This window comes from Scardinius erythrophthalmus, assembly GCF_964197995.2.
Source record: "Scardinius erythrophthalmus genome assembly, chromosome: 6".
In the NCBI taxonomy this organism is placed as follows: domain Eukaryota; kingdom Metazoa; phylum Chordata; class Actinopteri; order Cypriniformes; family Leuciscidae; genus Scardinius; species Scardinius erythrophthalmus.
The window spans coordinates 42349483-42362569 of NC_138226.1; the positions used below are offsets into that span (position 1 = coordinate 42349483).

At 39.6% G+C, this 13087-nt stretch overlaps 1 protein-coding gene across 1 annotated transcript; it reads right to left on the reverse strand.

The window, feature by feature from the left end:
* On the reverse strand, positions 1-10319 carry stk24a (serine/threonine kinase 24a; the record flags this gene model as incomplete). The annotated part of the gene is made up of 11 exons (XM_081367421.1): positions 1-81; positions 160-290; positions 465-539; positions 1348-1462; positions 1564-1706; positions 3495-3680; positions 4552-4709; positions 4851-4959; positions 7254-7310; positions 8869-9099; positions 10299-10319. 11 exons carry the CDS (start codon positions 10317-10319, stop codon positions 63-65), a joined length of 1245 nt encoding a protein of 414 aa, XP_081223547.1. The 3' UTR covers positions 1-62.
* Between the last annotated feature and the right edge of the window lie 2768 nt (positions 10320-13087).

Below are 13087 nucleotides of genomic sequence, written 5' to 3' on the forward strand. Positions count from 1 at the left end.
GTGCGTTGAAGTGCACTGCGAGTCAGATGTCACGCCCACAGAGAAAGAGTCTTCATGCAGTGTCAGTGAGGAGAGGAAAACCTGTCAGGCAGAAAACACACATCAGAATCACAACTCATCCCCAAGCCACACATGTGACGGTCAGGGTGCTGTGGATACCTCTTTAACCTCTGAACCACCCCCGTCACCATAGAGTCTGTGATCCCGGGACACGTCTCTTCCGCCAGGAGCATGGCCTGCTTCAGCTCCTCTAACACCGCCGGCTTATACACACCTCGCTTCTGCTTCAGCTGGCAGAACAAACACATTCATCTGTGACTGATACGCTGAATGGATACAGCAATGTTAGTTCAGTATGCACTGGTTTTCATTTGTCTGATCATTTGAATCTAACCCTAACCCCCACACAACTACGTTTTCTACATATAAGCCAGCCAATGAAGAAAACAAAATCAAATTCTTACCTCTGCAAACAACGGGGACATGATAGAGGACATACACTGGGCCGGAGACTTTTTTGGTCTGTCTGGAACCGGAACCTAAACAATGAGAGAGAGACAGATGTGTGTGTACTTTGGCTGCAGGAGCTTTTCTTTTCACTTATGTTCATCATTTTTGCTCAATGTGTTTAAATCTGCAGGTTTTTTTGTGATTTTTAGTGCCTGTATTCACACTTGTAGTTCGATTGGCTTGGTTCGTTTGGTCCGGACCCAACAAAAAATGTTAGTCCTGGTCCGCTAGCGTTCAGATTGGCATTTTTATCACCGAACCTAAAAGAATAGGGATATGTTCACAACCTGATTGGTTGGCTTTTATGACATATTGCCTATTTTGAGACAGAACAGAACTTACCGAACATCCAAAGCAATGCTATGTGATGGGATAAATGCACTTGTTGAATGTGCGTAGCAACATATCATGGTGTTTTGACCAGCTGAGAACTCATGAAGGGCTTTCCCAGAGAGCAACATAGTGTCGGCCCGGATCCGGGCCACATCTGGTACTCAACACGTACCAGATGTGGGCCGGATCGTAGCGTTCACACTTGAACCGCACTAACAGAGCAAACGCACCACAGTTCGTTTTAATCCAACCAAACATGCCAAGTGTGAACACACCCTATTGAAGTCGCTTCTCAAGTTCCCACAAGTGGTGTAGAGAATCACATGAACTATCGACATGATCTACTAACATCTGACAACCACAAACACTATATCTTTTATCGTTTCAAAATACCACAAACATCATTTGCTTGATAAGTGTACCTAATGCTGTTTTTAAAATAAACAACTCCTGCTTTGATATGTTGTGTCTAATGCAAAGACACTGGCGCATCTGATTCCTCACCACTTTGTGAATGATTCCGTCATTCTTTTCGACTTTCTGTAAGGGCTTTTTGTCCATGATAGTGTTGAAGATCCAGTCATCATTCACAGACTCTCCAGATGCCTCACCATCATCTCTGAGAACATGTACACACAATATTTCAATATTTTCTCAGTGAATAAATAATTATAATATTTATTATATAACTAAATGTGCCAATGTTTGTTGCATGCTTACGAGTCTGAATCTGAGCTGGACTCATCACGGGCCTGATTTACTTTCCATCTCTTGTACTTGTCTATGAGATCTGTCAGATATGATGGCTTCTTGGAATATCGAAGGATAAATTTGTGTTTCAAAAGCTCTTTAGCTGGTGGCCTCTGGCAGAGACAACACGAACATTGTCTTTTGGTTAGTCATGAATGTACGTTAAGGGTGGGCTGCTCTGGCCCTCAAGGGTTACTGTCCTGCAGAGTTTAGCTCCAATCCTAATCAAACACACCTATACAAATCTGACCCAGATTTTCTTCAGGATTACTTGAAAATTATAGGCAGGTGTGTTTGATTAGTGTTGGAGCCCAACTCTGCAGGACAGTGGCCCTCGAGGGACACTGCCCACCCCTGCTATAGATGCAGAAATGGAAAGACTGTATAGAGGATATGCGCGTGATGTCACCGTCAGCCGGAGTGACTGCGGTTCCACTCACTGAGTGGCAAAAAGGCTGAGCTGAAAAACACACAAAACACATCTAAAATGGGAAAGAGCTTTGAGATTGACTGTACAACTAGCTTTGACAAGAAATCTGAGGTATAGTTTTACAGACTGCCGAAAGATACAAAACAGAGAAGCAAATGAATCGATGCAATTCACAGAAACAACTGGATCCAGGCAGAGAAAGGTGGATTTGCAGTTTATCATTTTGTGTCAATATACTAAGTTTAGGGGTAAAATTATACCCTATATATATTGTATTGACAACTCATCATTTAAAAATGTACTATTGTATGTTCTGCATAATTGGACGTTTTTAAATAAACACTGACAAAAAACTATACAAGTTTTAAGGCTCGAAGATATGAGATATAACATTGATATAACTGATCACATGGATTTAGACCTACCTATATTGTATTTATATAAAGCGTTCACAGGCAAATTTGCTTTATGTATTTCTCCGGCGTTGAAATCAGGAAATACGATTCCCGGCTGCATGGCAATATCCATGGATCACTGGATCTTTGGTAAATTGTAAGGAAAACTATGCAGAGTCCAACCTTTAGTTTAAACTGACAATCGTTTGTTTTACTGATGTTTTCGTAGTTTCCCCTATTAAATCCAGTCACGCAACAGCTCTTTTGCCACTGAGTAACCCCTAATTTCCACCAACTGCGGAACAGCTGTGGATCCGCTCCGGAACGGTGGCGGAGACAATAGCTTTCCATTAAAGTCAATGTGCGTATTTTCATGACTGCGGAACGGATTTGCAGAGCTATTTTTGCCGGATGCCATAGAGCTCCACAGCAATTCAGCACTTATATTTGCGTGATTGTATGTGAATTTGCGAGATCTCGTGGGTCCTCGTGACTTCAGCTGTCAGTCATGGCCGCAGCCGTTCCGCAACAAATCCGGACCTGGTGGGTATTGAAGGACGGCGGAGCATGGAGCCGATCTGCAGCCATTCCGCAGTTGGTGGAAATCCGGGGTTAGGCTGAGGGGGGCCTGTTCCGGCGGGAAAGTGACGTCAATGCATTCCCTCTGTAGCAGGGTTGCTCAAATCTGGCTCTGGAGGGCCACTGCTCTACAGAGTTTAGCTCAAACCCTAATCAAAGACACCTGAACATGCTAATCAAGGTCTTCAGAGTTACTAGAACATTACAGGTAGGTGAGATTGGTCATGGTTTGAGCTAAACTCAGCAGAGCAGTGGCCCTCCAGAGCCAGATTTGAACAACCCTGATATATCCAATCTTGCTCCTGCAGGCCCTCCTTCCAGCAGAGTTGAGCTCCAACCCTAATTAAATACACCTGAATCAGCTAATCCCTGGAAAATCCCAGACAGGTCTGATGGAGCTGGTCAGAGCTGAACTCTGCAGAGAACATCAACCCAACCCACCCCACCCCAGAAACAAGATTGGATACCCCTGTGATAAATAGTTTGGCACCACTTACAAAGTTGGGGTCTTTATTGAGACAGACATCTACAAACTCTTTGAGAGCTTTGTTATAGTCTCCTTCCAGTGTGGGTGAATTTTCCTTAGGGATGAGAAATAACACCTTCATGGGGTGAAGATCAGAGTGGGGTGGCTCTCCTTTTGCCAGCTCAATTGCAGTTATGCCCAATGACCAGATATCTGCCTGCAAAACACACGAACCTGAATGACCGATATTACATGTGGCTGACTATACTATGTTACACGTCATTCTCTTTTGATCTAATACCTGCTATAGGCTGTGCAATCCTATAAGATCATTACAAATCACACTGTACGACATAGGTCTAATAAACTTGGGTACTACATGTATGTGAGACTGTATGATGATGACAACTATTGAATCATAGGCTTCAAGTTAGTTTAGAAGAATAAAATGTCATCAGCATGTGCTAGTGGTAAACAAATAGAGCAAGGTGAATCACACTTTTGTGGATTTTATGTGCGTTAAAAAAGAGGAGGAAGTGAAAGAGGAGAATATGGCAGTCATGGCTAGGGATAAGAGACAAACTTGGCATACCAATTTTGTAAATGGAGCTTGAGGTAAGTAGTTTTAAGTTTTAGTGCCATGTCACGTTGATCAATACACTACATTGAAGCTTATTACTAAAAATCATTAACTTATTATTCCTTGATATCATTAACTATAATAGAAATACAGCTGTAAACACCCTAAAGATGCTAACTAGATCAGCATTTCTGGGCCGTTAGGGTTAGGGACCTCTGATGGTACACAAATTGTGAGCACAAATGTAAATCGCTCTTTCTGAGAACTAATGATCCACAAACAGGCAGAGTTTAGCTTCAACCCCAATCAAACACACCTGAACCAACTAATCAAGCTGTTCAGGATTACCAGAAAATAACAGGCACATGTGTTGGAGCAGGGTTAAACTGAAGTCTGCAGGAAGGGAGTCCTCCATGACCAGGGCTGGCTACCCCTGGTCTAAATGCTAACCCAAGCCTGGCAAGGACTAAGACTTTGGGACATGCATTACATGGTGAGTGGATCTGACCTTTGAGTCGTACTCTGACTGTTTAATGACCTCTGGTGCCATCCAGAATGGAGTGCCCACAAACGTGTTCCTCTTGATCTGTGTGTCTGTGAGCTGCCCAGCCACACCAAAATCAGCTAGCTTCACATCACCCTGCTCTGACAACAGGACGTTGGCAGCTGGAGAAAAACACACAAACACACATCAGCCATCTTCATTTGAGGTTTCAGAACAGAAGTTCCATCTTGAAATGCTGGGGATCATTTATAGACTTCAATAGTAGAAAACTGTGCAGGCGCCACGTCATCATTCACAGGTACCTTTAATATCTCTGTGAATTTTCTTCTCTGAATGTAGGTAATCCAGACCCTTAAGGATCTCTCGGAGGATGGTGGAAATATGAGACTCATCAAGAGCTCCCGGTCCCAGCTGTAGATCAAAGAACCTGTTAAGGTGATGATACATGGGGAACTTTTTGAGCAATATTGCTGGGCAATGCTGCCATCAACTGGCAACCAGGAGAGACCAACGATCTAAAGTATCCAGATAGAAATGTGTTGCCCATTCTCAATGGGAAAGTGCCCAAGCAACACTCGTCAATAAAGTTGCCCCGTGACCTTTAGACCTGTTAAGGCCAATTCACACTGCACAGACAAACGCCAACAAACATGTTTGTTGGGTTTTGTCGGATCAGTGTCTTACCCCTGAAGGCATCTGTTGCCTTGCTCAGGGTTTGTTTTCATCTGACTGACAAATCCAAATCTAAATCCAACAGCCAACTTGTTTGCTGGTGTTTGTTGACATTTGTGTGAGGTTGTGTGTTTGTGTGAATTGACCTTTAGAGAATCTTAATAAACATGTGTAGAGTTGGACTCTAAACCGACTCTAAACCTCTGGACAAACACAACTTTAAGCCCTAAACTAATTTCTAGTCCAGGGGTAGCCATCCTCCTTGAGGGGTACAGTCTTGCAGAGTTAAGCTCCAACTTTAGGGGCTGTTTACACAACACCGTTTTCAACTAAAAACGTAAAATTTTTATGTGTTTTGGCCTTTCGTTTACACAACAACAGCGTTTTGGGTGCCTGAAAACGCAAAGTTTTGAAAATGGGTTTCAAAGTGCAAGTTTTTGAAAACGGTCTGCGTGTAAACAACAAAAACCGAATCTCTGAAGACGATGACATCATGCACATGCGTATATTACCTGATCAGTCCATAGTGTTTCATCGCCATCTAATGGCTGGCAGCAGAAAACAGCGTTTTTAACCGTTTTCGCGGATCCGTGTGAATGGGGATCGTTTTGACAATGGTGTCGTCTGTACGCGAAAAACCCGAAGGAAAAACTCTCTTTTTTAAGCATATCGTTGTTGTGTAAACGTACTCTAAATCAAAACACCTCACACAGCTAATTTAGATGTTCAGGATTAATAATTAATAACAGACAGGTGTGTTGGAGCAGGGTTGAACTGAAGTCTGCAGGAAGGGAGTCCTCCAGGACTAGGGTTGGCTACACCAGTCCTAGAGATTTTATTTTTTTATTATAACAAGGTCACCACACCAACTTGTCATCTGTACTAGATGGATTGTAGAATTGGCTAAAATGAAAACCCATGTCCTAAAACTCAAAATATGTTCTTTAGACCAGTGCTTTCAAATTTTCCTGGAGAGCCCTCAAAAGTGCACGTTGGACACAACCATTTCGGGTCTTGCAGTCTCTATAATGAGCTAATGAGTTGAATCAGGTATGTTAGATGAGTGAGACATCCAAAATGTGCAGTGGTGGAGGGTCTATGGGACAGGTTTAAAAAAGCAATCATTTAGACCAGGGGTCTTTGACAGCTTAACCAGACAAGCTTAGCCAGCCGTTCTTTTACGCAACAGCGTTTTGGGGCCTGAACAAACTTTTGAAAACAGGTTTTAAAGTGCACATTTTTGAAAACAACACCATTATCGTCTCCAAGCAAACAACAAGGCAAATTTGTGAACACGGTAACGTCATGCGCATGCGTATTACATATTCAGTCAATAGGCGCGAAGTGTTTCTTTGCAAAATTACATCTACTAGCCTGGAATGCATAATACAGCGTTTTTAGTAGTTTTCACAGATCAGTGTGAAAGGGGATCGTTTTGACAACCTTGTCATCTGTGTGAAAAATGCAAAGGAAAAACCTTTTCATTTTTAGTACATCATTGTCATGACATGTTCCTAGATATTTCATATTTTGTTGATGCTGGAACAACACTCCTGTCTCAAAAAATTAAGTCCTAACCCTATCCCTAAACCTAACCCTTCTTATAACTCATAATGATAGGTGAATAACACTGATGTAGAAGCACCTAACCCTGGTTGTGAACCTAAACTTGACAAACTCTAAACTTTGTCCCTCAAATCTGATTGGTTAATTGGAATGTTGTTCCAGGATCAACAAAGATTTTGATGCTGTACTTGCTGAAATCATGTTCACCATTTCCCAAACTTGTCCTGGTCTTGATTTGGGAATCATCACACATTTTGCATGTCTGCCTGTTCCAACAGACCTGTTTCAACTCATCAGCTCATTAGTAGAGACTGCAAGACCTGAATTAGGTGTGTCCGATAGGTGTGTTAACAGCAGAAAAATATACCCTTTTTTTATATTTATTGTTTTAAATGATACATTTCTGTAACTACCAAGGTGACTATATGAACCATTATTAGTAAAGTTAAGGGAATTAAAATTCTTACCAAATCCAGAGCTGAGCCCCCTCCTAAATATTCCATGATGATCCATAGTTTTGTGTCCTGGAAGAGACATCAAATATTTCCAATTTGAACTGACTTATTACTGATGAGTCTTGTTTTTTTTGTCTGATGAGTAGCATTGATTTTTAAAACCTCTAAAACTGTACCAAACCTGTAATTTAAAATTTTATGAAATGTCACTCATCCGTCCAGATGTTCCCATTAGCTGTAAAGGGTATCAGACCACAAAAAGTGATTCAGGAACAATGGGATCCCTGGCATGTGGAAGAGCCTCAAGAATGCCAGCGAATCCTGTGTGGGGGTTCTTGCACTCTGTTATGAACCATTTATTTTATGGTGAAACTTTCAAGTTTATAGCAATTGTAATACATCGGCTGATTGAATAGCGATCTGATCACGAAAAGACAAGTGCAAAAGTCCAACAAAACGCTCTCGAGAAAGAAAACACCTCTTGAGTGAATCAACCAAAGTGTAAGTTATTCTGGTGTTCAAGCACAAAATTAAACTTTACTTCTCAGAAACAACATCAGCATACAATAGTTTTAAACAATTAAATTCAAACACTAACTGCCATATGTGGTGTAAACAGTGTTAAAATGAAAATTGCATCTAGTTCCACAAAACTTAGCAATAAATGTAAGCTATAAACCTGATTTAAAACCAATGGGAAAGTTGTGTCTGATGCAAAAAGTGATTTCTGTCACAAGTATCACTGTAATCACATTTATTAAAGGGATCTACCCAAAAGTGAAAATTCTGTCATCATTTACCCTCGTGCTGTTCAAAACCTGTATTACTTTCTATCTACAGCTTCAAGCTCTAAATAGGTAAAAAAAAAAAAAATATGTCATAAATTTGTTAATCACTGACAATCGTTTGTCCTTTGTGAAGCTTGGTGAATTGTGGGGTATATTGGTTACATAGTTATTAGAAGGACATCATTGAGAAACATCAATGGGGGAACTTGGGCCACAAAGCCAAGGTTACATTACACTGCCACTCTTTAGGGATTTTCACACTTGAAATGTTCAAAACGGGGGCATTGTAAACTCAGGCTTCACAGAATCCTGGGTTATCTTGTTTCATGTTTCACAATGCTTCTACTTGACCCGAGGTTTACAATCACAGTTTTCTTGATTGCTTAAACACTATAACCAGGCTTTTGAACTAAAATTTCTAAACCATAATGCCATTTCTCAAAAAGCCCATTTCACTAAACTATAAACACTATTCCCCAGTTTTGACACATGAGTCAGATTTGTTGAACTGTCACTGCAAAACTGTTCAAGCCACAAAATGAAACTTTACTTCTCAGAAACAACATCAGCATACAATAGTTTTAAACAATTCAATTCAAACACTAACTGACATATGCGGTGTTAACAGTGTTAAAATGAAAATATCATTGCCCAGAGTTAAAATCACTGCTTATCCTTTCTGCAAAGACACACTTAATGCTGGAGAGCAGTTCAAATCACCAACATGCATGAAGTGATCATCTGCTTGGTCACATTACAACATTACATAATACAGCTTGACACCACGAGCTGCCTGACACACATTAAACTGCTCCACACTAGCAGTGCACGGGACTCACCTTCAGATAAGAGCCGTAGTATTTGGTGATGAAGGGGCTGTCACACTGGCTGAGAACTGTAATCTCCTGTTGGATGTCCTCCACTTCATCTTCAGCCTCCTCCAGGTCGATGATCTTGATAGCAACTACCTGTTGCGTGCGATTGTCAATGCCTTTGAAGACTTCTCCAAAGGACCCCTTCCCGATCCGCTCAAGCTTGGTGAACAGCTTCTCCGGGTCAACATTCAAATTCTACAAAAGAAAGGAAAACAAGTGAGAAGTTTTGTAGTTTATTCATGGAATCAGAAATGCTGCACTTTTCCTCGAGCTGAAAAATAGTAAATCCCAAACTGTGAAATATGCTTCTTGTCTTTTTACAATAGAGAAAGTCCAACATACAAAAAGCTAAAACTCAAATAGTGTTTCTAAACAAGTGTCTACACATATCCATACAACATTTCTGTGAACATACAGCTGGCGTAGAGATGGAAACAGCAATGCTAGTCAACTCAACCTGCTTGATTTGAACACTTCATCACACCCTCACACAGTTCTCATGTCCATCTCTGGCAATACAACTGAAGAAGAATCTCTTGGTATGCCTGATTGTTGCCCTGGTTTTACTGACCGTACACTGAAAGCATCTATGCACACGGCCAATGTAACAAAGATTCAGCATGAGCGAGGCATTCAAACACTGATACAGTGACCAGATGTTCATTTTAACAGTCAGAATCAATCATAATGTCATCCAAGTAAGTGCTGGAACATGGCAGGTGCATTATGCACTCCCAAAGGCATTACTGCATATTGGAAAAAAGTTAAATGGAGTTTCAAACACAAACATTTTAGTGGCTCAAGTGGTCAAACTCTTCACCAGTTTGGCAGCACCTAGCCTGATATAGTTTTCCATGAGGGGCAATGGGATCCCCCTCTAATGTAGGCAGTAGTCGCTAAATTGAAGTTTTGACAGTAAGGAACTCTTTGCACAGGCCAATGACAAGCACATTATGACTCTATAAATGTTAATGCAGCTTGTGCTGAATCAGGGCACATACACAACTAATCTAATCTCACACACGTCATTTACAATAACCGCAGTCACGGCCTTTCCACTGACAGTGGCACTTTGACCGTCAGATATTATGTGACTCTGGGAATAAAACGGCACACATTTGGGTGGGACTGACCTATAGATGAACAAACCCTTACAGTGGTAAAACTCAAATTAATTTACTTATAGAACATTTCTGCTGGTAAAACAATGTTCTATATATAAAATTAAAAATTAAAAAAGCCAACTTTCACAAATATTAACCTCACACACTACAAGAGTCTTCCTACAACTGCTTTTTGAAAATTCCCCATTCGTCTGACATCAGGACCATGCTGTCAACAAATAACAACAACCAGAAAACTCTCTTTTACACACAAACACAAACACACAGTACCTTTGGTCCTTTAGCCTCCATGACTGTGGCTGCTGCTTCCTGAATGTGCTGTTCACACTCATGTGTTAGTCAGTCCATCAGGACTCTTTATCATATGGGTGTAACGGGGCGGTGACACAGCCGCCCTCTGCTGCCGTAACGGGATCAAAGAGCAGGTTACCTCTAATAATGTTTAGGAATACAGTCTATGTGCAATTAGTTCTACAAAACTTAACAATTAATGTAAGCTATAAACCTGATTTAAAACCAATGGGAAAGTTGTGTCTGATGCAAAAAGGGATTTCTGTCACAAGTATAACACATTTATTAAAGGGATTTACCCAAAAGTGAAAATTCTGTCATCATTTACCCTCGTGCTGTTCAAAACCTGTATTACTTTCTATCTTCAGCTTCAAGCTCTAAATAGGTACAAAAAAAATACGTCATAAATTTGTTAATCACTGACAATCGTTTGTCCTTTGTGAAGCTTGGTGAATTGTGGGGTATATTGGTTACATAGTTATTAGAAGGACATCATTGAGAAACATCAATGGGGGAACTTGGGCCACAATGCCAAGGTCACATTACACTGCCACTCTTTAGGGATTTTCACACTTGAAATGTTCACAGAATCCTGGGTTATCTTGTTTCACGCTTCACAGTGCTACTACTTGACCCGAGGTTTACAATCACAGTTTTTCTTGATTGCTTAAACACCATAACCAGGCTTTTGAACTAAAATTTCTAAACCATAATGCCATTTCTCAAAAAGCACACCCATTTCCCTAAACTTATTGAAAAAGGAAAAAGGCAAAATTGGAAAAAGGAAAAAAAAATATTTGTGATTGTCAGTAGCCGCGTTTCCACTGTCGGGCCAGGGCCGGGCCAGGGCTTTAAACGGGCCGTGCCGGTATAATAGCCTCGGGCCAATAGCACCGGGCATGCGTTTCCACTGTCGGGCCAGAAGCTCCACAGCGCTTCACTAAAACACGCCCGTAACACGCCTCTCTGGGACAAAGTCACACTAACCCATTATTTCACCAACAAATGGAAGTTTTATCAGAAAACTAATCAGAAATCACTGGAAACAGCGCTGAAAACAAACACGATAAAAGCGGCCGTTTGCTAGCTTTTTTTGTTTGTTTGTTTAGCAGCTACTTGAATATTTAAAACCCAAGCATCGATGTTTTACCACAGGTTTACAATAAAAAGTGATACACTGATCATAATGAATTAATTTATGTAAAAATTGCACATTAGTCACTCAGAAATAAATTACCGTTAGGTCTATTTCACAAAAGAAAGAGGACACACTTACTTTTTCAGTCGCGTCTGTTTCTTTATCTGGTAGCCTAACTTAGTTAACGTTACAGGATTTAGCCTACATCACATTTAGAAAAAATGATAATTTCTACAATTATATGCCATACGACCTGAGGAGCTTTAGCACTCTCTCGACTCCCATACAGATATTTTCAGTCAGAGAAGCTCCCGGAAAAAAAAGTTACTTTATTTTTTTATAGTCCGGTTTAAAGAGACGAGACGTAGGCTATGACAGATAAAATAAAAACATGACTGTGATAACCTTTAAGATTGGTCTGATTTCTTCAAGCGTTCGCTATGTTGTTTTTTTTTACTATGCGTATCTTCAAGCGTTTACTATGTTTACTATGGTAACGGCTAGCGCGCATAGTCTTTTGCATCACAAACAGAAGGCATTCAAACATGAACGCGATTTAAATTATTTTATTTTAAGTATATATATGTATATATATATAATATATATATATATATATATATATATATATATATATATATATATATATATATATATATATATATATATATATATATATATATATATATATATATATATATATATAGGCTATATATATTAAAAAATATAAGTAGATACAATTTGAAGGGAGACCAATTTGATCACTTCATTCACAGGTGTGGGAGGTTTCACCACAACATTCATTTCCATTCACTGAATCCAAGCAGCTCAGCAGACGCACATGTGGATTTCTCTTCTGAATTATGGGTGTTGAAGTTGTTTATTGGGAATTTGGCCCCAAGTTGAAATCACACTGACTTGTATGTAAGAAAGAAAGTAAAGCTTTATTTACATAGCATCTTTTAAAAAACTGTGTTTACAAAGTGATTTACAGAAGAGAAATCCATGTGTGCATTCATAGAAATGAAAAATACTAGTACTTATTAATTAGCTATTAGTACTTATCCAATAGATACTAGCACCTATTTATTAGATACTAGTATTTATTCCAAATGTTACTAGTACGATTTTTTATTTTACTAGTAAGATTTTTAATTGAACTAGCCTATACAGTGGCACTAGTATCTAATGAATAAGTACTAGTATCTAACAAATAGGCACTAGTACCTAAAGAATAAGTACTAGTATCTAATGAATAACTACTAGTACTTAATGGAAAAGATACTAGTATTTAAAAAATAAGTACTTGTAGCATGAAAATAGATGCTAGTAGATTTTAAGGATTAAATGTTAATACGGCTTGCCATAGTCATTATTCAGTTGAAATCAGTTCAGTGTTGATTCAGTTCAGTTCAATGACTGTGTAAAGTTCCTCAAATATGAAATGTTAAATTCCACGATAAAGCAGCTCTGAATACAGAAATGTTATCATTCAGCTCAGTTAGTGTCAGTGCAGTCAAAAGAAATTATATTGCAGAAGATTGGACGCTAAATTGCTAATTGGGACACTAATTACCGTTGCACTGCACTTTATTAAAATGTGTATATTGCTATTTATGTATATTGTTAATTG